The 26,024-nt window shown below is 43.2% G+C and overlaps 1 protein-coding gene across 1 annotated transcript in view; it reads left to right on the top strand.

Annotated features, from left to right (window-relative positions):
- tmtc1 (transmembrane O-mannosyltransferase targeting cadherins 1) overlaps positions 1-26,024 on the top strand; it is a 147,079-nt gene that overhangs the window by 940 nt on the left and 120,115 nt on the right. The window contains exon 2 of the mRNA XM_071501868.1: positions 17,565-17,742. Within this exon, the coding sequence (XP_071357969.1) occupies positions 17,565-17,742 (178 nt within the window). The remainder of the gene's footprint in view (positions 1-17,564; positions 17,743-26,024) is intronic.

Here is a 26,024-nt window from a genome sequence, read left to right on the forward strand (position 1 = left end):
TTATAAATATTTATATTAGGAGCTAGAGCAGGGATAGCAGCCCGGCTGGCCGACTGCACGACCAACCTGTCCCGGCACATCCCGGCTCATCCCGGCCCTCCTGCCCTCAGCACCGGTTTTGTTGCAAATTCAGGTTGAAGGATTACAGGAATGCAGGTGACACCGAGCCAAAAACACACGCCGAGGGAAGAGGTTGAACTTGTTGCTCAGACTTTCAGTTTCACGGCAGCGTGGGTTAGGATGTAAGGGGTGGTGGTGGTGGTGGTGGTGGGGGGGGGGGGGGGGGGGGGGGGGGGTGATGTTGAAGCCTGCTGAGGATGGGAAAACACGGGCTGTTTCAGGAGGGCGGGTCTGCTGCGCTCCGTTTGGCGCTGGATTGTGTTGGAGGAACCAGGAGGCATCCAGAACAGGATAATATATTAGATATTGTGTTGCAGTGATTGCATGAGAAGAAGAGTGCAGCCCACACAGTGTTCCTAAATGAGGGAAAATGTCCAAACTGAGCCTTACTGATGCAAAAATGGATTCTGTGTGAGCCAAAAAAAAAAGAAAAAAAAGTCTGTAGCTCCAAGAGTCAGTTGTGTTTTTTTCTCTTAACTGTATAATTTAATAGAGGATACAATTTTAGAGTGTAATGTCATATTCAAGAGTCCTGAACTGTCGGTTTTTTTGTTTTTTTTAATGAGAACTGGACAAAAAGGAATAACAGATGTGGCCTTGGTGTCCATAGTTATGTTCCTGAATCAGATGTGCAGAACCTGAAGAAGGGGATGTCTGCTGCACTGCTGCCAGGCTCTTCAGTGAGTCTGGGTGGCAGAAGCCTTTGTTGTGGAGAACATTTCAACCTAAAAATATTAGTTAAAAAAGTTACACGCTGTAGCTGTAAATGCAGTTTTTGTTTTTTGTTTTTTTTTGCTAATGTTATTATAAAATGTTCCATCATTTCCATCATCATTTATTTACATTCAGACATAGCAGGCTGCCAACTCAGTTTCTGGTGCCTCCCTAGCCTCGTGTTATATTGCATGGAAATGATTCCAATGAATTTCATGTATTGCCGTCAACAGATTTTAAATATGGAAAAGAGATAGCACTGGTGCTGTTGGATCTGTTGTGGTGTTAGAGTGGATGTCATGAGAGAAGAATTTGTTCGTGGGCTAAAGGTAGTGGAAAGTATCACATAGGAACTAGGTTCTTTTGGGTATTTTTTCTCAAGTGATGCCCAGCACATAACACTGAGCAGTCAAGACTAATATCAGTCACACCATGACTGCCTCATGTAATGTATTGATCCACATAAAGAGATTCATTGTGACACTCCCATTATTGGCGATGGCACATTTTGAATCATCGTGGATACATCACAACTGTGCCAGAACGTGCTACAAGATAATCTACGATAACATTTTATGATATATTATCATGCACTGTGATGGGGTGGTGAGCTGATGGGGTCGCTGCTAGTGATGTTTTGTAAAACTTTCCTGTTATTGCTGTTCAGCAGCAGCATATCCCGACCCTTTGATAAGTTGATGCTAAAGTACTGCTGCAGGTCACAAACACCGGAAAGTTGGTAGTCGGTACCAATCCCACCGCCACAGAGAGAAAACAGAAAACAACAGAAGCTGCTGCGCACAGAGTGTCCTGACATGCACACACCCCCGTATAGTCAGTGTGTAAGCAACGGGGGGGAGGAGGTGGGGGTGTTGTAAATCTTTAAAAACAATTCACCAGAAGCAGGGATATACAGACCTGGTAGGGGTAATCTCAAGGTGCATGTCAGTGCAGCATAATGTACATTTCTACCACTTTAATTTAATACATTGAACCATAGAATCAAACACTCAACAGGGCTGTGAGCTGTGGGCTCAGGGTGCGCCTCTCGGTGTGGACAGTCACTGAGCCACTCTGGCTTCCTGGCAGCTCCCGAGCTGCCGACAAGCAGAGGTTTGCTTCAGATTCACCGATCGTCGCCTCCATTAAGGCAAATAAACTCCATTTACTAGATGTGCCATAGTTTATTTATACAGTAATACTATATTATGACACTATAATTATTCTAGGTATGTAAATTAAGCCCATAGGTTCCACTGTAATTACTAAAGAACATATATCTCTGTGTTAATTAGGCCTACACTGTTTGAATGGGACCAGGTGAGTTGGTTTTTGTATTGAACAGCACTAGGACATAATGCTGAGCCTATCCTCAGCTCTCAAGGACAACAACAACAAAGCAAGGAAATAATGGCAATATTACTTAGGAAAAGCAAAATTTTCTGCCAAGACAAGAACATTTCCCTTGTCGAGACTTTGAAAACAAGTAAATAAGCTTGAAATAAGTGAAAAACATAAATACTGAGGAGCAAGAGGAAATATCTTGTCAGACAAAAAACAAGCATATTTTACCTTGATATTTCATCTTACTGAGATTTTACTTTCTTCAGTGTACCTGCTCTTCCTCGCTCATCTCCATCCCCTGCTCTCTCTTCCTTTTCTCTCTGCCTCCTCATCTTGTCCCAAACCTCTCCCCTTCCCAAAGCTGAGATTTGATTGATGCAGCCTTTTCATTTTTCGTCTGTGTCAGTGAGGAGAGTAAACACAGCGTAAATTTGTATCTATATGCAAATGTAACCAGCTTCTGCTAGGATAATCCTGCAGTGAAAATAAAAATATATAGGGGGGCCTCATATTAATATGCATTACAAGGCTTTACACAAACTGAACTGAAAGAAAAGCATTTCAACTTAATTTTGGGTCCTGCTTTTTAATTATTTTTTGCTTAATATGCACCGTTTGCAATTTTCTTAGGCACTGCTGATTTCTGACTTTTCTCAATAGTCTCACCTGCCCATTCTGATTTTGGCTGATTCCAACTTTCTGCCTAAGAACTATAATTGACAGCAAAGTGAAGGGATAAATTCTGAGAAGCCACAAGTGAATCATCAAGAACTGAATGGGATCAGATCAAACTGAATCAGGTCTGGACTTTGTGAATCGAAATTGAACCGAATCAGGAGGTCACTGTTGATATCCTGTCATCCTGTATTGTATTGACACCTTGTCTCTGTCATCAGGTCGGGGCAAGTTAGCCCAGTGCTTCGGTTTGTGACGAAACACCTGCAAATGACATTGAATGACATTTCCATCAACCTCAGCTGTACTTTCTTAGTACATTATGAACGTTAGCGTGCGTACATGCTAAATATGGCACACATCATACTGTATACACAGACATTAACCTGCTAAACTTATCACCGTGGGCATGTTAGCATACGTGTAGACTGTGTTGAGAGACTCTGCTGTTCGCTTGCTGTAAGCCCCTTGTGGCTTTTCTCTCCAATGTAAATTATAAAAGGTGAAATTAGTGAAGCTGGAACTTAAAGAAATAAAATGCCTTATTTTCTCTCTAATTTTTGTAATTCATTAACAGCAGTGCTCTGGCCTACTGGGACCACATTTCCTACTCGTTTGCATTTTTCATACAGGTATCAGAACCTGCTGAAGCCTGCGCTGTTGGTTATTGTGTTGTTTCTTTGTTCTGACCTGCTGAGGGAGAGGATCTGGTGTGGTGACATTTATGTTTGAGCTGTACACTGTCCCTTTTAAGTAAATTAATCCATTAATTAAAAGCCAGATCCATGATTCATTATAGTCCATTACTACACCGCCTGTTATAATGACTGTAAGTGTTATAACCTGCAATTAATTTGAAGGTCAGTGCGTCACTGTTTTGGCTACCCTGCCATCGCAGAGAGGTGAGACGGAGCTATAGAAGAGAAGCCATGCAGCTGCTCAGGATTCAGTGTGCTGCTCACAGGCACTTCAGCAGCAGGAAGGTGAATATTTGCGAAGGAGGTTTCAGAGCGAGCGTCTGTGACCCTCAGGAAGGCAGGGTGAACGAGAACTGACAGACTTGTCGTAGCAAAGTCCAGAGTGAGGCGAAGGGCAGCACACTTCCTGGTGTGAGAGGAAGTGTACACTGAATGTTCGTGGTGATCGTGTGTTCAGAGATCAAGCACAGGGAGGACAGTGAATGCAACATTAGAGGAAAAACAAAAGCAGGAATGTTTTGCAAAAACAAAACAAAATGCAGAGGACTACTGACACAGGCCATAGCTCTGGACTACAGCCTGCACACATTCACACTGAGACTAATGAGTTCAGTGTGACTGTGTGCTGTGTGGTGGCAGCATGTGTAACATTTATTATACTACTGTGAGGAGAATACAAGTGTGAAATCAAGGTGAATGAGCTGCACTTATATGGCACTCTTCTAGTGCTACTGACCAGTCAAAGCACTTCACAATGGAAGCCACATTCATCCATTCACACAGTGCTTTTTTCCCCCTTACACATGCAGCACTTTACTATACGTGCACATTCACACACTGATGACACATCGGGGGCAATGTGGGTTCAGCATTTTGGCCAAGGACACTTTGGAATGAGGACTGGAGGAGCTGGGAATCGAACCAACCTTCCGATTAGTGGACGACTCTCTCTACCTCCTGAGCCACAGCTGCCCCACTGAGTTAAAGAATGCTTTATGTAACTCCTAGGACTCTCTAAGGACCATATTAGAGCTGCAACGATCAGTCGATAAATCCATTAGTTGATGGATCAGTGTTTATTTTGATAATCGATTTATTTTTTTCAGTCACTCTGAAAGCAAATATGCCAGTTATTCTCTTTAGAATTTGTTGCTTTTCTTTGTCATGTATGACAGTAGATTGAACATATTTAGCTTTTTGGACTGTTTGCTGTGGGCTTAGACAACTTCCATCTATCCAATATCTATACTGCTTATCTGTGTGGGGTCACGGGGGGGAGCTGGAACCAATCCACATTGGGTGAGGGCGGATACATCCTGGGCTGACATATAGAGACAAACAACCATTCACACTCACATCACAGTGCAAACCTTCTTCTGTTGAGGCAACAGTGCTAACCGCTGCACCACCGTGCTACCTTGGACGACTTAAATGGCATCTTGAAACACATTTTTAAAAACCTTTTATAGACTGAGAGATTAATAGATTAATCAATAATGCAGATCTGATGAGGATATTCAGGGTCACATGACCATCGGTGCTGTTTTAGTGGTGGGTTCGCTCTCTAACTGTTATGCAAGTGTTACAGTTCGGATTTGACCTTTCCAATATTTGTTTTGGTCTCTTAAGGACCCCCCCGCAGAGAGCAGAGACTCTTAAAAAGCCACCTTACACTACCTGCTCAGCAGCAAACAGCTGACAGACACAGTTAGAGACCAGCTGGTGAACACGACGGAGTATTTGGTGGCTAAAGAGACAGATATTTTTCTCAGAGGGAGTGAAAAGGGCCAAGCTGGCTGTTTCCCCTTGTTTCCAGTCTTTAAGCCAAGCCAAGCTAACTGGCTGCTAACAGTTTACTGTGCAGATGTGAGAGTGGCGTACGTCTCCTCGTTTAACTGTTGGCCAGAAAGTGTATTTCCCAAAATGTCAAATTATTCTTTTTTTTCCTGAACAATATTTTACTAACGAAGAAAAAAAAACAACATATGTGCTTATATGTGACGTAAATAAAGATAAAATACATTCCTGGTATATTGTACATATCCACCATACAAGTGAAAATAATACATAACCATGCATTCTGTATACTTTGGCTTGGGGCATATGTACAGGTTGATACATACCTGCATCATCTGAATTCATATACATCCTTGTGTGCATATACACCCAAGTACACATGCACGCACGTGTGTAAATGTCCCCAGTGTGGGACTAATAAAGGCCATCTTAATACATATCCACAACTAAATGCCAACAATTAGCAATAATCACCCCTCATTTCCCTCCTCAAACTATTCCTCAAGAAAACTACATCCAGAACTAGCAGCTCAGCTCGGCCCACTGTGGTTGTGGAAGCAGTTTGTCAGTGTAGACAGACATAACGTGACACCAGGTGGTGTTTCATCGGCGCAGTCTGCACTTGAAAAAAAAAAAAAAGATTGAAAGTGTGAGAGTGGGGACTGTGGTGGCACGATGGTTTTATTGTTGGACGATACTCAGTCTAATTAGCCGACAGCCTTACAGCCTCTCAAGCAGCTGCTTGCCAGCCCTCTCTCTGGTATTACAGTAGTTGGAGAAGATATCGGCAGCTTAATGCTTCTCCTGAGGTGGGGGGGGGCGCGCTCTCAGAAACGCACACAAACAAACAGCACTCAGCGATGAGTGTGTGCTGGAGACAGCAGAGCCACAGTAATGGCCGGAGACAGTGGAGCGGATGGTGATCTTTCAAGAGTGACAAGTGTTGCCTTATTGCTTATATGGGGGGAGGGGAGGAGTTCAGGGCTTTGGGTTGTGGCTCCAGGGGCTGTTTGGTCATCAGTTTCTCCACACCACCTTCATTAGCTGTCCTGTGAGGGCACACCCTTCCCAACACACCTGGCTGGGGAGACGCGCTGTTTCCTTCCATCAGAAATGCCTGGTGACGATTTCCCTCAGCTGCTGTGTGCCTGTGGAGACAGTGTGGGAGGGGCAAGGCACACTGACTTCGCTCTGCAGAAATAAAGATTACAGGTTAATTCAGGTCACAGTTAGGGATGGGTACTGAAACCCAGTATTAAATAGGCCCTGCTGCTGAGTCGTTAAAGACCGTGGTGTTGATGAGCTCCGATGTTATCGGCTCTGCTCTCGGTTCTGAAGGAGACATAGGGAAGAAATTTGATTTCTGATTTATTATTGCCACATGAAAGTTATCTCACACATTTTATCTCCCCAACTCTGTTTCTGATTATGATGCATTTTCAAGAGAGATCTTTCTCTCTCTCTCTCTCTGTCTCTCTCTCTCTCTCTGAGCCTGAGAGAGTGTGAGGGGCGGGGGGCAGCTCCCTCACGCTGCAGCACACAAACATACAGAGATCCTGCTATTAGTGAAAGAACTGAAGGTTCAAAAGTGTGGTTACGGTCGTGGCCACAAGTGCAACAAGTCTTTTGCATTTAAGGGCGGAAACACAAGCAATCTGTCGAAACATCTAATGCACACAAGCAGAAATACACACAGTTTTCGACCGTTAGCTCGTAGTTCATCTGTCGCTGCCCCAGGTTTGTTATGTGAACTGGTAGCCTGGAGCCCACACATGGAGCTAACTAAATCACACAAACTTGGGTTAATGGTTAAACTATTAGTGATTTGTTTAAAACAATGCTGTTGCAGTTTACTGCTTAAGAATGTTAATATTATATGGTACATATTAGAAAATACATAATGTTAATTCTGCTCAATTTTTCTCTTAAAAAATAAATATAAGGATCAATGAGAAGTGTTAAAGTAATGGCTTGATAAGCAGTATCAGTAAGAGCAGTAGTACTGTTAAAATCTTAATAATACACATCCCTTGGCATAGTAAATATCAGGCCCATTTTGTCTGTTCTTTGTCTCCCTTAAGAAATTTACCGGCATTTGTTCAACTTCAAAATCATTTTCATTATGAAAAGTCTCGACAGATACAATTTGGTGAACAGAAAATAGTTCCTGACAGTCTTGCCTGTTGTGAGTGTGTCTACAAACCTTTTTAGAAGACAACTTTCTTCAGAAAATCACCTGACGTTCGTTTTCCATGCTGCAGCAGTTTCGGCACGATGTGTGCGCAGTGTTTCCCGCAGGTAGAGAATTTACTTGTGGTCACGGGTGGCATGGCACGTGACAGGTGTGCGTGCAGAGACTCACACAGTTTACAGGATGAGAGTGTAACTCAGGTTATTTTCCGTGTCTACAATTTACTGATGTCCCCACTGTGCACAAAAAAACAAAAAAAACCTGTGGTCCCCACTGAGTTACTGCAGTGCACGCAACACAGGTGTGTAGCCAAAAATGAGTTAGTTTGAAAGGAGTGAAATGAGGTGTGCTAATGTAAGGGTTACCTAAGTTGAAACTTAGTGATTTTATCTACATGGGTTGGTCTGAATCTGTGCGGGCCGTTGTATGGAAAACGCCTGTGTGACTATTTGCCAAGCAGAAATGAACAAGTTTGTTGACCTGGTATCAAAGATTGGAGACATGTCATTAGACCTGTGGCTAAAAGTGCACAACTTCATCACTTAAGGCTCTGACATCCTTGTAAACATACAGGGACAGCAGGGTAGATAGAGGAGTTTTGTGATGCATGGGCTGTCTTTGTGTGTGTCCACACTGACAGTCAGAGCGTACTTTTGGCATGGCCATAAATTTTGGGCTTCATGGGGATGAGCCTGTCCTCCTGAGAAAAACCACAGACAGTTGTTTCAGCAGATGCCCCAAAATGATACACAGTGCATTCAGAAAGTGTTCAGACCACACTTTTTTCACATTTTATGTTGCAGCCTTATGCTAAAATCATTTAAATTCATTTTTCCCTCATCAGTCTACACAGAATACTCTATAATGATAAAACTAAAGTAGAATTTTAGAATTTTTATTGCAAATCTATCAAAAAAAGGGAAAAACTGAAATATCAGAGTGGCACAGTGGCATGTGATGACTTTTACTGAAGGGCAAGCAGAGCCGAACACGCCCAATCTCCGTGTACGATTCAGCTGTTTACTACGCAATGACACAAGACAGTTATAATGCAGAATCCTGTATTTTCCTATCTCAGTTTTGTTAACCTTTACTGGCTGTTCGTCTGAACTGTAGTCACTGCTACGTGCAAAGCTGTACTGCTTGTAAGACTCTGCTCCAGTTGCCAGTTTCACCTTCATACACCCTCTCTCTCTCTCTCTCTCTCTCTCTCTCTCTCTCTCTCTCTCTCCCTTGTGCACTCACCGTGTGCACACAACCTACATACTGAGCTCTTCCTGAAAGGAGCCGCGCTACTTGCACTGTGATGTTAAATCACGGTGTAATTAGCTGTTAACTTGCTCCCGCTCCTTCTTAACACTTAGGAAGAGAAGACTGTTGATGTAATTTTGTAATGTGCAAGTTTCCTTACCACACACATGTGTACTGTGCTGCAATATCATAACTGATCTCAGGACGGTGGAAGCTGATTCAAGAGCAGTTTAACAAACACACTCTGGCTATGGCTGATCACCCGTCTAAGAGCACAGGGTTATGTGCAAATGTCCAATAAATGCTTAACAAGCCCCATCGTTTATCAACAGGACACGGTCACGTCTATGAAAATGACAGAAACTGTAGAACGGCTGGTGGTCAAGCTAGCTTTCAGAGACAGTAACCTGCTGCGGCCACTAGAGAGCATTGAATTACAAGATGGATGCAAACAGGCATCGAATCCTTTATGGGACCGAAAGCTGTTCTGAGATCAGATGTGAGGAGAGATATTACGTCCAATTTCGTATCGATCTATTTTTAGCTTTAATCGGACAAGCGCTTGCCTTGATTGTGACAGAACGTCACTGCACTGACATCTTTGAGATGGAATACCCCCCAGTTGTCCTGAGGCCCGCCCCTCCACGAAAACAAAGAAAAAAGATTTAAAACATTAAAAAATTAGATACACACAGACACACACATACATATTTTTGTGATTTACCTAATTAACTCATCACATTTTCAACTTGCTGCCTCTATTGCCTTTTGCTGTGATGTGAACAGTCGCGTTCCATTCCCGGCCTCCTCTTTCTGTTTCACCGTCTGTGTGTCTTATCCCCCCCCACACACACACAGAGGAGAGACAGGTTGACAACTTGTTACATTAAGTGCAATAAAAGCTTTCCAACAAGTGTTATAAATCCTTTTAAAACCAAAGATTGACAGACATCGACTCCAGACATCTGAAAGTCAGGACAAAATATCTGCAGTTTTTAAACGCACTCAAACTGGCCACAGGCGAGGATGCTAGCAGCTCTGCTGCTGATGACGGGGAAGCTAGTCCTCCGAGCACGAGCAGCTCCCCTGCTGTTCCAGCTACAAAGAGAAGCTGACTGAAACACTGTGCCTGTGGTAAATTCAATTTATTGGACATGATTTGGAAAGGCACGCTCTTGTCTATATAAGGTCTCACGGCTGACAGTGCATATCAGAGCAGAAAACCAAGCCTTGAGGAGGAAGGAACTGCCTGCAGAGCTCAGAGACCGGATTGTTTCTATCCTCAGAAAAAGACACACGAAAGCTGCTTGGAGTTTGCAAAGCAGCACCTAAAGGTCTCTCAGACTGTGAGAAGCAAGATTCTGTGGTCGGATGAAACCAGCATCGAACTGTTTGGCCTCAATTCTAAGAGTCATGTCTGTTGGAAATCAGGCGTCGCTCATCACCTGCCCGATACCATCCCAGCAGTGAAGCATAGCGGTGGTGGCATCGTGCTGTGGGGGTCAGACTTGTCGTCAACTTGAAAGAGCCTGAGAGGATCTGCAGAGAAGAATGGCAGAAAATCCCCAAATACACATGTGCAAAGCTTGTTGCATCAGATAGAAGATGTTAAGTGTGTGAAACATATCTTTGGCATTGCAGGACAGCAATTTGTTGTTATGCATTGGCCAACACGCCAATACCATATATTTTTAATAAGCTAGCATAGGATGACAGATTGACCCTCATTATTTATTGGTCAGACTCATCTAAAGATCAGTGGTTGTTAATTTTTCTGAGCCACCTTTCAAGCCAACCTCCTTCCATTAACATTGTGCTGTTACTATCTCAGCTATATCTTAAAGATTACCAAATGTGAATGTTTACACAGTGGTGTGAGCCTTTTCTTTGAAACGCGTGTTGCAACCTGTAATGAGGCTTTGGTTGCCTTCAGGTTCACCTCGTCTCCACCGCGCTCCTCTCTGCTTGGAACGTTTCCGCTCTCCGTTTGTGGCACAGGTCCTGGAGATTCAGGCTGTACAGCTCTTATGTTCAGACAGAATCCAAGGCAAATTGTTAGAGGTGTTGCAACTGCACACGATGGTTAGATGCAAAAGACGTGTTCATGGGAGTTCAATATGTTTGATTGTGACCGAGGAATTAGCACTTATCCAAGGGATTTTTGTAATCGACTTCATAAACGTACAGAGACCAGAGGGAAAGGGAGAGAAACTGGACTGAAATAACAGAAAGAGTCAAAAACAAACAGACAATTTGTGCAGGTGAAGGTTCGCCTTTCCCTTTGTTTGAACACACCTCAGAAGTCTCATCATTTGGCTGCCATACTTGTCTCAGTTAGCTGTGTGCGTCAGAGCCACAGCTGCAGCTCCAACTGCTGACTGTGGTTGACAATCAGGCAAAGTCAGCGGGCCAAACTGGGGTAACTGATGTTAATTTCCAGTTGTGTTGAGAGCACCAGCATGTACCTGTCTCTTTCACATCACGCAGCATACCTGCCTCTTGTTCCCCCCCCCCCCCCCCCCACCCCCCCCCCACCCCCCACCCCCCGGCTGGGGAGGCTCTCCTCACAGTTTGAATGCCTCTCTGTTAAATGTACATAGAACACAATGATTCCCTGGGACTCTGATGGTGCATCGTAACATGTAATAAGAAAGTGGGCAAAGCATCAGAGAGCTGCAGCTGTGCTGCTGAAACGCTTCCAGATCCAGACTCTTGCCAGTCAGGATGTTCCAGCTTGTCCGACTCAAGTTAGCAGGCTGACAACATTTCAAACATGATTCACTTTGTTGTTTGATTACTCAGCCTGGACAGCTCTGGCTGACTTGTACTCTGCATGAAATGAATCACGAGCGTTGTCATCTGAGGAGGGACCTTTTATGCATGCAGGGGAACAGATGGGGGCACCCATCCAACACCTGTGTCCTGGGGGTCTCTTGTATGTGTATTTGCCTGCTTTACATACAGGCAAGAACACACCCCACACCCCACACCCTCACACACAAGCACACACATACACACACATACACACACACACCCCTATGGGGAACGTGCAGGCAATCCAGCATTGTCTTTCTGTGCCGGTGAACACTGCAGGGCTTTTGGGATACGATCAAGGTGAAGGACACACACAGAAAGAGTGCATTCACACACACACACGCACACAATGCAGCCTCAAGGTCCTTTTTATAGCTGGGCCCGATGTGCACCACGAACTGAGAAGTGATTGCAGTGAGGAAACAAGGGGGAGAGGGAGGGAGAAAGAAAGAAAGAAATGTGGGGAGCGAGAGATAGCGAGAGGCCATGTGATTAAAATAGAAACACGAGGATAGAAGACGCAAGGCAGGCAAGGAAGAAGTAGTGACGGATGCTCATCTGGTGGATGAGTAGGAGGAGAAGGAGACGGACACAGCAAATAATAGAGACAGACTAGAGCAGGAGATGAAGAGTGAAAAATTAGAAATGACAGAGAGGTTAAGAAAGTGATGGATGATGCTGCTTGAGTCCGAGAAGCTGACTCAAGAGTTTCATTTCCCGAATACTGTTTATCTGTTTAAATTAAAAAAAAAAAATCTAGGGTCCAGTCAGAGACTTGCTGTCATTTTGCCAGCCAGGACATTTAATTACCTGCTATCCTTTATTTCAGAAAGAGTTTTATTCTTTATCACATTCACAGCTTATCTAAAGCATTTGCACCCTGTTTTGGTTTTCTTCTCTTGCCTGCAGTGTTTTATTCAGCCTATTTTACTTTGCAGGGATTTCATAAGGCGAATTACCATAGCTGTTAACCGCTGATGCAATGTTCTCTAGAATAATTAATCTATTTTTAGTATTCTCACAAGTCTCCCAGTCTCCAGAATGGGAGAATTTATCAGAGTAAAAGACAGAAAGTTATCATGTTGCTGCATAGTCACTAACCAGCAGAGGGACGGGAGCTCAATTATCTCTCTTTCATCTCATCAGCCCGACGGTCACAGAGGACGGAGGTGTGTCTTTTCCACCGTTCATCAAACAGCAGCCATGAACATGACCTGTGGATATTCTTCAGGGCCCTTGGAGGATAATTCCGTAAAATTGTGGCTACTGCTTGGCCTTTACTTAAGTGCTGCAATTTCCACTTGTACTCCATCCATTCATCCACCCATCCACTTTTGCATGGTCTGCGTTGTTGTCACAGCAGGCTATACAAGGTAGCCCAAACGCCCAGCCATGTCTTGGTGTGCATCAAGAAGTCCCTGATTAAGGCCACAAGTGGTGGTCTCACAATAAAGTTGCTCTTTGCAAGTGTTGGAGTTTTGATCACTCCTGACTTATTTTTTTGCTCTTCTCCATGGACCATGGAAGAAGGTGAAATTGTGTCAGAACTCACAATCAAATCCTTTTTCTGCAAAAGAACAGTTGTTCCACCCCAAGCTCTGTGGGTGAGCACAGAAGCCCTGCAAAGGAACCTCATTTCGACTGCTTGTGCCCGCAGTGTCATTCTTTAGGTCATTACACAGAGATGTGGACTGTAGATTGTCCTGTAAATTGAGGGCCTATGCACTGCATAAATCTATACCCATATTACTGCTGATGCCGCACCAATCCCACTCAATCCTGAACAAGACCTCACGATACTTAAACTCCTTTACTTGGGGCAGCAGCTCACTCCCAACCCCGAGTGAACAAGCCACTGGTTTCTTCAGGATTGGTGGTGCTTCCCTTCTCATCCCCCGGAAACACGATAAACATAAAGCATTAATGTCTAATGTGCTGATGTCGGAGAGAATAAACTCCTTCCATTTTGGCACTTGCTGAACATTTCTTTTTTTCACTGTCTGTCAAGAATGTAGTGCAGTAATTAGCTAACTTTATAAGATGATGACGTCCATGTTAATCCGGCCAGTGCTAACAAAGCCCTGATTGGTTCTATTGGTCTAACCTTAATCAGCAGGAGGGTCTCAGGTTAATGCAGTAGACTTTCTGGAAAAAGCAAGATCTATGTCATTGAATTTCCTGGATCTCTAACTTAATTTCAAGTTTGTTACGTTTCCTAGGAGACCGTAATGGGATTGTGGTATCCTTGTTACTTTAGCACAATGCCATGTGCTGTGCAGTGCACCTGAAACACATATTCAAGTTTGTAGGTTTGTACCAGTCTTAATTTTTGAGGGGTGAAGTAAAGCTGATGAAGGAAAGCGGTCTTTTGTCTTGCTGGCTTCAAAATCTGTGGTCTTGCTGTGACAATCAGCCTCGTACCGAGAACCAAGAACAGCATCCCTTTGTGGGTCAACGCTATAGTAATGACGCTGTGGTACAAGAAGTACCTGGTATCAAAAATGAGTAGACTGCAACTGAGCCAGTACCATGCGATATACCCAATTAGTCTGACAGTAAGATAAAATCAAGTCAAGACAAAATAGGCTAAGTGTGATGAATAAATTAGTTCACAAATCACGTAGTATGGTAGCATGCAAGCAGGCTCATGCTCAATGATAGCCATGTTTGAGAGTTGTGGTTATACAGGCTCATCACACAAAGTGACCGATGAGATTCCTCTAACAGCCAGTATGTGTATCCATCGACAGCCACGCTTCCTGTCAAAATGTCCTTGAGCAGGGCACTGAACCCCGACCTGCCCCCTCATTGGAAGTCTCCCTGAATGAGCACATCAACTAAATGCTTCGGATGAGAAATTTGAATTCCTCTGAAGCCTTCCCCTCGTGGATGGGTCGGGACCCTGGCGAGACCCTCTGGGAAATTCATCTCACAATCCTTCGCTTGTTCCACACCCATCTCAGCATCAGCTATGAGGCCAGATCAGCATCATCTGAGGTCAGGGTGAGATAATGGTGAGGGTTAATACTCTCTCTGCAAGTTCAAGCAGGTTTTATCAGTTACGCTCATTGAATTATGAATAAAAGGAGGGTAGCGGAGGCCAGAGTCTCCCTCATCACATAATGGGCTGGACGAGGGCTCACAGAGGACTTGATTAGAACCAATTATAATCAGAGATAAGGAGTTCAGATGTGATACCATGTTCCGTTCAGCTCTGTTTGTTTCACTCTGCAAAGTCTCAGCCTGGAGGTGCGCTGTACATACAAAAAATACTAAAACCCCTTAGCATACAGTTTTCACTCTTTTTTCTCTTTTAGTAGTGTTAAGGAAGGACTTAAAATCATCTGATACCTTTCTGTCTGACAGTATCAGATATGTTCTTTATCGTCTTGTTCCAACTTTTCATTGAAGCTAGGGTGGAAATGAGTCAAGTTTTTAAGGAAATATTCTAGATATCTTCTGCAACACTTGTGGAGTAATTGAAAACAGAGCTTTGTTAGAATGTAAGTAAGTTCAATTAAAAGGTTAATACTTTTACTCGTGTTGATCCCTCTCCATCATGAGACCGGTTGGGCTTTCTACCTCTTAAAGGAAGTTTTTTCTTGTCACTGTCACAAAGTGCTGATCTTGGGTCTCTGTAAATAATATTACAGTCTAGACCTGCTTTTTATGAAAAGTGTCCTGAGAGTGTTATAGTTACAGCACTATATAAGTATAACTGACTTCACCTTATTGAAAATGGCTGCAGGGCATCTGGACCACATCTTGCTTAACTTCTTACCGATATTTACATACCCAGACTACAATTATTTATCGGTGATATACAGATGTAATGTTCACATTAAAAATGGACCAAGGTGTTGTTTGTAGGCTAGGCTTACATATTGGCACTGATCTCCAGATTTGAGACAGTTTCTATTCACAAATTCCTTGATGATTCACGTACATCAGATAAATATCAATGTTGCTTAAAGCGCTTCTCAGAATTCATCCCGACTCCTTGAATTTCTTCTATATTCAAGTGAGCAACACTGTTGTTCCCCTCAATATAAAAGTGTGTAAAGTCATATTATTGGCTGAATTGTAAACACAGTTCTCTGTTATAAAACATCATCATTATGAATATTTTAGAAAAAATAAACATTGTCTCATACAGCTATACATGGTCTATCAGTAGCAAATTCTTCAGCTAAGTACAGACTTCCAATAAATGAAAGTCTCCTCACTGATTCATCTGCACTGTTTGTGATGAGAGGACTTTAGCCTCACATCTGCAGACAGCTGTTAGCTGGTGTTAGTTTGCTCCCCAGCAGGGACAGACTGGGTAAAGCCGAATTCAGACGCTGTTCACTCCATAGCCTCACATCTTTGTAGCTAGAGGTCGTCTCTCTGCAACAAACACAAACCGAGCACAGAGCATTGTACAGTCTTTTTCAGCCTGTTCTTCCTGCAGGTGCCAGAGTCAGCTGCCCATCCTGAGTCACTACAGGCCTGTAAACTATGGCGGGTCCACAGAGACTGTAACTATTCACCTCACAGTTTATTAGGCTGATTCAGAGTAGCTCAGCTGTCACATATTGTACTTTTTTACTTAAGGTAACCTTTTGTGCTGTTGTAATAACTAGATTTCCACAAAGCAGACATTTTGATTCCTCACCAAACAAACTACTCAAAGGTCCCATATTGTGTAAAGTGAGATGTCCATGTCTTTATTGATTATGAAGCAGGTCTAGGTTCTATATTAGTACTATGAAAGTATCAAAGCCTCAGTCCATAGAGAAATGCATACAGCCTGTATTCAGAAACTGAACCTTTAAACAAGCCTTCAGGACTAGTGTAACTTTGTGATGTCACAAGGAAACAGTCACCACCCTCAGCCATGCCCCAAACCCAGCCCGGCTGGACCCACCGTCTGACCTTGCAGGATTTGATTTCTCTTTGTTTACCTGAAATCTTCTATATTTTTATTTGATCCCACAGAAAACAGTCAGCCAATCAGAAGAGAGGTTCAGAGCCTCTCTTCTGATTGGCTCACCGATCTGTTGTTAGTAGAGCTCCAGAGAGAAGCCTGAGAGAGGACATGTAAAACTATTAAACCACAAATATATCTTCTTATAAATATCAACAATTCAAATAAAACATAGGAAACATAGGAAAAGTATAAAATATGGGACCTTTAAAAAGACTGAATAAACTGATTTGAAATCATCGGGCTGGTTATTTTGGAAAAAAAAAAACTCCTGGGAATCCTGGGAACAAGCAACTGTATCATCTCACCTTATTCTTTTCCTGTAGAAATAAATTTGTGATCATAACTGGTACAAACTAATCCGGATCAATACTATGTAAACCACTGATAGCAGCATGATGTTGAATTCATTGAAAACATATCCCCATAGAATGATATCTGGAACCTGAACTCTAAAGCTTCTCTCTTCCTGGGTTTGCTATCATCAGGTTGCTGCTGATATATTGTGTTACTTGAAGAGGGAATAGTCACAGCCTAATGCCAATTATGATAAACAAGGTGAAAATTGCATATCTCACTGTTATTCCTTAAAGAGGGATTAGCTGCTGGGAGATCTTAAGCAGGGTATGATATGATGTCAGGAATCTGAGATTCTCTCTCAAACGCAATCATACTCTCTTCATTTGAAATTCATGTCGCCGTGGAAAATGGATTGAGATTCTGCTCAGGGATTATGAGACTATCACTTCATCCAGGAAATGTAAAAGGTCATTTACATTTGAGACTCCCACAGTAAATCCAAAGCGATGTATTGCTGTGTGATTGTTTTAGATAAGGTTGACCCTTTTTTGTCTCGATATTGGTTAGAGTTAATGGGAAAATGAGTGACACTATCTTTTACACATGAATTCATCAGTTTCACGCAGTCAGATGAAACACAAATGCAGCTCCTGCCTCATCCCACTGAATATTTGTCTCTCTCTTCTGCCAGGTTGAACATCCTGCTGGGCGGCATGACGCCTCTCTATTTCCACTTCGTCAACGTGTGTTTGCACTGCGCCGTAACCTGCCTGCTCATGCACACGTGCGCGCGCTGCGTGTTTGAAGACTCGCGCCTGGCTTTCATCACGGCGCTCCTCTTTGCCGTGCACCCTGTCCACACTGAGGCCGTGAGTACACCACACACGCAGACTGTCACAGACTTACTCAGGTTCAGGTTTCTTCTTAACATCTGGAGGGAAATACAGAGTTGCTATCAAAAAAAAAAAAAGTCAAAAACAAAACAAGTAGAGAACTACTTGCTGACCCCATCTTACCAGCTTTGGCCCCTCACCCAGCAACCTTGGATCCTGTGGGGGCACTTTTAAGTAATTCCTCAGTATTTTGGGAAATAAGTTACTGGTGCAGAATTAGATTACAATATCTCATATATGTCCAGTAACTATGAAGCTACAGCCAAAATTCAGTTATCTTAATATAGCACAAAGACTGGAAACAGGGGCGGGGGGCAGTTTTATGTCTGTTATATACTGGACTATTTCTTGGCTGGGGCCAGTAACCTCATAAAGGTTTTGCTGATTCACCTGACTGCTGGTCCCAGCCGAGAAATAACCTTGCACCACATCCCCTGTGAAACAGCAAATTCTTACTCTGTGTTTTTTATGTTCAAGATTAAACAAACAAGATATGACATGTAAACGGAGGATCTGCAGAGGTGTTGGTAGGTTGTTTTCACCTTCATGCTTAGCTGAAGTCTGTTTCCAGTCTTTGTGCTAACTAAGCTAAATGAGTGCTGGCTGTAGTCATGTAAATATAACAAACAGGTATGAGAATGGTATGGTATCAGGTAACTGAACAAGTGTGTTTCCCAAATTATCAAACCATTGCTGTAAGGGGGGGAAAAGACCAAACAAAACAGAGGCAAGTGAATCAGCAAATGTAGCAAATTAGCAACTTGTGTATACTGTATGTGCACGGGTGAACCCATGACATTTTCTCTACCCCTCTGACATGATGAATATCTGAACCTGGTGTAAAAACAGCACCCACCTCAAAATGCTGATTTGTGGTCTTTTTTTTTTTTTTTTTTTGAGAAATGCAAAAAAAAAAAAAAATGCTAAAAAAGCTCAGTTCAAAATTAGCAAATCACACATCACACGTCTGACACCATCCAGCCTGCAGCTAGACAGAACAAGCTGGTTCACTACGCTCAGGATTCAGTATTCCTGATACTGAATTCCAGCAAACCTAGAATTAACATATAAGTGCTGAACCAAAGTACCCTGAGGTTCCTCTAAAGCAGGGGCTTTCAGAGTCAGGCAGAGTGAGCCCCCCCCCCCCGTGACCGTTAACGTGTGTCTTTTTTATTTTCTGGTTTCTAAGTGGGTTTATGGATGTTTACTTTCAATGGACATCTAAGGTAATGATGGCATCAGAGAGTGTGAGTCACAGTGAATCATAAAATACGTGTATCATGTGTGTGTGTTCAGATTTGACTCCGGGAGGGAGTGTGATTTTTGGTGCGGTTAGCAGCAGTGGGGATAAAGTGTGTTAAAGCCAGTACACCTGCTGCAACTGTTGGAATGAGCTGGTGAGTGGGCCAAACTGCAGAATGTAACTTCCCGTTGTTTTCAGAGCACCATTGTGCACCTGTCACTCTCACTTCACATAGGATCATTGCCCCCACCTTCAAGTCTCTGCTTTAAACAAAGACTCACAATCCAGACACTTAAGCAGAGCGATAAAACAACTACTACACCAAGATCCCAGGTTGAGGACATGCGACAACATTTTCTGACCAGTGCAGCCCAGTAACACCAGTGGGACGGACCTCACACCATCATGTCGCAGCCTGGCTCTTTCAGCCGTGACAAGGAGGGAGTGGCGCCATTTTAAAGATCAACATAATTAGTTAATTTCACATAAATGAATGAAAATATTTTCTTAACAACGAATATAAAATCATGGAGTGTGAAGTAAGATCAGTGTGAAGCGCATGATTTGTGAGTGGAGTGTGTGCTGCATGAAATAAACAAATGAATAACAAAAAAAAAAAAGAAAACTGAGGCATCACCAACGAGGCGTCTGCAGAGAGAGCGAGAGAGAGCGAGAGAGAGCGAGAATCAGAAAAAGGACCTAGATTTCGTAGGCTGGTGAACAATGGGCCCAGGTGACACCAGAAGGCACTGACAACTGTGCTGCAGGTAGTGAGATGAATTAGACACTGGCACACAAACAACAAGGGGGGGGGCTTCACACATCATGTCGCACCTCACCTTTACATGTATGAAACCTTGCTGCTACTGCAAACCTGTGCTCTGCACTGGGGCTCCCCTGCTCCTCTAACAATGGAAAGCCTGGTGTGGTGAAGTGGAACATCTGGCCAGGTCTCATCAGCTCAGTTCAGCTTAAGTCAGTGGAAATCACTAGAAGACCCTTTGTGCCTCCATAATTACATTCAGTATTTATTCTGTAGCCTACCAGGATGGCTGATTTGTTAAAAGCACTGCAGAGTGATGATGGAGTAAAATGATTGCCTTAGTGTGAGACAGCCACGTGGGGAAGCAAAGTCAGGGGTGGAATTTATGCTTGAGTTGATTCAGAATTTATTCAGAGCCCAACAGAGGACAGTCCCTCAGGGTCTGCTGGTTTTTTCCCAGTTGAGTATTACAATGTGCTGCTGTTGCTGCTTCCTATTGGGAATGCTCCACCACCTGATACCCATTGAACATCTCCTCCTGTGTGACTGTGAGGACTTAAAGGAGCAGAAACACCTCCCGTTCTTATGCATCTGAAAGCTTCAGATGAATCAACTCTCAGCTGTTTAGAAAACACACCCACTCAAATCTGTTCGTTATGTGCAGGAAAAACTATTGAAATCAGGGTAGTGAAGATTAATTATATGTATCAAAAAACCAATACAACAGTCAGAGGTACAGCTTCATTGATATACGACCACAGATCTGACCCAGAGTCTGTGAGAAAATAAAGATAAAGATTGACACAACTGTCAAAAAAAACCCCAACAATTTTTTATTCACCTTGCTATTTATTTGAGAAGAGGAATGGGTACCAAAATTCTCCCAATTGAAGGCAGCTATTAATATGAGATTAGATCATAAAGTCTTTATTGTCCCCGAGGGCTGGTTTGCAACAGTAGTCACCACAACTAGTACATATCATAAAATAAAATAATGCAATAAATAGAGGCATAAATCAATTTAACATAAAGTAGATTTCATCACAATAAGTTACAGTAAGTTGTGAAGTCCACCAGTATCTGTTAGTCGCGGTAACAACCAGGCCAACAACTTGTTTAAAAACCCAACAGCTGATGGGACAAATGTCAAATATCTGTCTGACCGGCCTTCCTAGGGAAAGTGTACCTCCTCTGATGGAAGGAGTCGAAACTCTGCATGGAGAGGGTGATGGGGGGGTGGGTGGGTGGGCTGGGGCTCTGACATGATAAACATGGCCGAGATCATTCAAGTAAGCGGCAATGATCTTTTGACAAAGTTGAACAGTATTTCCCAGCCTATTTTTGTTAACCATGCAGAGGTCCCCAAACCAACAGGTCATTGCAAAAGTTAAAATGACTCAATAAAAGATGAATGAAACATTTTCAAGAGCGATTCTGTCAGTGTTAAAACCACTCAGCTTTCTCAGGAACAGGAACCGTCTCTGATGAACCCATCACCTGTTGTAAGGACATGTACAACAATAGCTCTGGTGCAGATGAATGACACTGACCCTGCAGGCAGGGCAACAGCAGCTGGCAGCATTTTAGTGAAACATGTTCTCTCCTCAGTTTATTAGACTGATGGGGTCACATTTCACAGCACAAGGACACGTTGGGTATTTCTGTGCACCAATCAGGATTAAGCAACATTTTAATCAAAATCTGATGATGGTGGGTTGTTTAGTTACTGCCAGTAAAATCTGATCAAACCACACCCACACAGCCCAGATGAAGCAGCATAACTGAGTTTTATTTTTAATAAATTCTAATACCTAAAACCTATCTTTATTTGTATTACTCTTGAATACTTGAAGATATATTTGTGGTTTTAAGAACCAAAAACCATCTTAATAGTTCCACATCTCCTCTCTCAGGCTTCTCTCTGGGGCTGTAGTGACAACAGCCAATCAGAAGAGAAACTTTGAGCCTCTCTTCTGATTGGCTGACTGTTTTCTGTGTGATCAAATAAATATGTGGCAGATCTCAGGTAAACACTAAATCCTGCAAGGTTGGATGGTGGGTCCAGGTGGGCAGAGTTTGGGGTGGGGCTGAGAGCAGTGACTGCTTTGTTGTGACATCACAATGTTACAGAAGTCCTGAGAGCTTGTTTTAAGGCTCAGTTTCTGAATACAGGCTGTGTGCATTTCTCTGTGGACTGAGGCTTTGATACTTACATAGTATTGAAACAGAACCCAGATCTGCTTTATTTAAAAAAAGACATGGAAATCTCACTTTATACAATATGGGTCCTTTAATCCTCTGAGACCCACATTAAGACTAACATTTTTGCACAACCTTGTGTTTTGCCTTGTTTTCATCTTTTAAAGTTTCAAGTGCTTCGCAGATTCAGAATCAGCACAACCTCAGCTAATCATAAATGTCACTCAAGTTGTGACAGCAGCCCATAAAACAGAAGAAAACAAAAAATAGACACTGAATTTGACGAAAACTCTGCAAACCACAGTAATGAAAGAAAACATCAACACAGACAGTTGCACACATATGTTTCAATTGGAGGAGGTGATTTGAAGTTGCTATCTTTAGCTGAATATGCCCATTCTTTTGTGCAGCATTCCTGGGTGTTTTGTTTTGCTCCTCCTTGAAAAATAAGCTCCAGCGCCTCAGCTGTGCTAAATATCTAACTAATTGAGACTAATACTCCAGATTTGTGGCCACATTTTTAGTAAAAGCCTCTTTATCAGTGCTGCCTTCTGTTTGTGTTAATTTTGTCCCATTCCTGGTGGCTTTAAGACTTTAATGGTGAGGCAGTTGCAGGCACATGAAAGACTTCCACACAGTGTGAGACAGGACGAGATGAGAGTGGGAGCTCCAGCCTTATGAATCTCAGTAGTTTGGATATTGCAGCGTGTACCTGTGTGCTGAGAGGCCTTATTCTTGCCCTCATGGCAGCAGCTGTCCACCCTGCAGAAGTGCCTTTGAGTAAGAGAGCAGGTCCTTCAGGATCAGTGTGGTGTCACATTATTATTTAACTCACTCATGCTTTCAGTCCTCTGACTCCTTTTTGTCCCTGTGTGTCAGCCCAGTCCAGCTCTCACACTCCCTCTGCCATTTAGAACCTCTGCTCTACTTCCCATTTGACTCTGAAAAGGCGGCTTTTTCCCTTTTCTGGCTCCGAAAAAGTGGCGAGTCAAGTTGTGGAATCTATGCAATAAAAGCCTCAGAGGAAGCAGAGCACATTATCATTCCTCTAACACCCCCAACCCCAACAGGTGAGATGACAATAAAGGGCTCAGATGTTCACTACACAAGCGCTGTAGAGACGGGGGTGGGTGGGGTGGGAGATGAATGGAGCAGAGGAGTATGTGCAGCATGGAGAAAGACTAGAGCGGTGAAAGAGAAATGCATGAGATTCGACGGAAGAGGCCGATGAAAGGAGACAAGAAGACAAGAGGCGGGGAGGGAGATGGAGCGACAGGGAGATGAATGGAGAGCAGCAGGGGTTGTAGCAGGACAGGCCTCCTGCCAGGGTGCTCCCCCGACTCCCTGTACAGAGAACACGAAGAGGAGGAGGAGAGGGCAAAGGCAAGATGCATAGGAGAGGGAGAGGGAGAGTGAGCGAGCGAGCGAGCTGGGAGCGAGGGAAGTAAGACGACAAGACAGAAAAAGAAAGCGAGAGCAGGAAGCGTGACGGAGTCAGAAATAAGGTCTCAAAGTCTCCAGGCCAGTGTAGGAGAGAGTTTGATTTCCCTGCTCATCTCCCAGCATGCCAGTCAAACTGCCAGAACAGGCAGCAACACTTGGACTGGATGTGAAGGGAAGAGAAGGAGGGAGAGCTGGCTGCTGGCTGCGTGCACGGACACCAAAACAAATCATGTTTGCTGGGTTTGGATTCAGAAAAACTTTAAGGAAACCAGAATTCTGAAAACTTGTGTGTTATGGGTAGTATACAGTTGGGTCATAGAGGGTCACCGAGGAGCTGACCTGACCACACAAACGTCCCAGTGCAACAGTGGAGAACCCAGAGTAACTTTTTCCAGCCTCAAGAAAAAAGAAGCACAGATATTCAGTGTAGGGTTGAGCCAATGGCCGACGGTCGTCACAATGTTGAGCCCAGCATCGTGTTGCACTGCAGATAATCATCATATGCCACTGACGGAGACATTGCCCAACCCTAATTCAGAGTAACCTGTGGCTGCAACCAAAACGATGAGATGAGCAGCATCATTTCACAAGGTACTTAAATTTCTTTTTCACAAGGTACTATTTCAGACACGAAAATAATAAGATCTTAAGTTTACTGTGTGAGAAATGGAAATACAATTTGTTGATGATTCATTTTATTTTGGACTAATTGTTTAATTGGCTGATTAATCCCACCTCTTCCTTTTGGACGACCCAATCATTATTGAGGGAGCAGTGAGTGGTGTTAGTGGTGCTTCTTTGTCCAAGTACAGACACTGGCTTCCAGTTTTATTTTGACAGCTCAAGCCATTGGTTCTCTTGGCTACAATAAGACTGTACTTACCAAAGTAATTGCTGAGATCTTGGAACAAAACAGCATCAGTACATAGGTCCAGTGGGTCTTGAAATGTGAGCAGTCAGACCAGCAGACAGGTTAAGTATTGTGGCTTAAAGATGAACCAGTCTGTAAACTGTGAGGGATGTTCACAACAGACAGTTTGCATTTATATTCACATTTACTCTTTTGGCAGAAGCCATTATCCAAAGCCACTCACAAGTTAAGGAGCTCACTAATACGTCAGTGCAGTAGGAGACGTTGGTGTAAGTGTTAAGTGCTACATCTCTTCAATAAGTGCAAGGGGATCAGGTAAAGAAGTGGACCGAGAGTGCGCAGTAAGTGGTAGTTAGAAATGTGAGGGTGTTAGAGGTGTGAGGAGAGGAGGTGCTCTCAGCAGAGATTAGTCTTCAAGAGATTCTTCAGGATAGAGAGGGACGCCCCTGCTCTGACAGCACTCTATAGCTCGTTCCACCATCGGGGAACCGTAGACGAGAACAGGCTGGACCGAGATTGCGTTGTTTACATGGATGGCTATGTCAGACGACATTCCTTGGAGGACCGCAGTGGCTGAGACGGAGCATAAGCCTGTCTGATTTAGTTTTTATTGCTAACCTTTGTTTTCTCCTCAAAAAAAAAAAATGGTTTGGGTTTGTGTACGACTTCTCCGCTTGTCTGACTTCTTGAGTTTCTTGCCGTATCTTTTATTGCCACGTTGTGAGACGTCAGCAGTCACTTTGGAACTGATGAAAATAAAAGTTAAGTTGTAATCAGTAGTTTTACTTAAATTAGACAACATCCAAGGGTTTCAATGTGGCCTTTTGAGCATGTCATTTATGGAGTTAACATCAGCCACAGCTGATATAACATTACTCTGCTGCAATGACTGTGGAAAGCAGCCCTCAGTGCTGGATAAAAAAAGCTTGCTAACTGAAACTTTTTGTTATGGCCCTTTGACAAACAAGAAAACATAAGGTTTGATATTAGATTCATTAGCTTTCCAAGTTTAGAGAATTTGGGTATTCTGCCAACCTGGAATGGGATTCAAAATGAGGCTGGCTATCCAAACTCAATCCAAATGTGTGTATTTTAGGAAGATTTCCAGTTTCCATTAACTACTGTCGTGCAAATGGAGCAAAGTGGATGGAAACTTGCCTGTACACAAACCTGCACACACACATCTCAATGAATCCCAGACAGTAGCTCAACAGCCTCCATCATTAAGACCAGATGGAGTTCATTTTTCTTATCATGATAAGGAATGAGTATGGCAGACACACGCGTACGTGCACAGAAGCACACTTCTCACCCAGGCCATTACCCTGAAATTCAGCTCACTCTGGCGTTCTGGATTGAACTCCTTCCTCACAAGCTCACACTTCAGAATGACAGGGAAGAAATGGTGAGAGTTCCTGAGCAGGAGCAGCCTTCTCTCCTCTCTAAGTCTTAAGTTAGAAATGTTTCCTGTCTAAAGTAAAATGCCTAGTGGCCATTCACACAAATAATTGTTGTCACTGAGGTTGAAACATTCTGCTTACTGCCAGTAAAGCTCACAGTTTGGCTCCTCTGCAGCTTTATTTTGTCTGACCAGTCAGATGAAACAGAGTTTGGCAGTTGTTCTGTTAGCTGTGTCTTTTGTTTCCTCCCAGCCTGTTCATGTGACGTATCAATGTCATTTTCTTTAAACTGATGGCAATTTTGTTTCATCTTTACTTAGCTAATAGCATTAGCTGATG

Source organism: Trachinotus anak, unplaced genomic scaffold (genome assembly GCF_046630095.1).
Source record: "Trachinotus anak isolate AG129_WGS33_773 ecotype Australia unplaced genomic scaffold, CSIRO_AGI_Tana_v1 ptg000018l, whole genome shotgun sequence".
NCBI classification, from domain to species: Eukaryota; Metazoa; Chordata; class Actinopteri; order Carangiformes; family Carangidae; genus Trachinotus; species Trachinotus anak.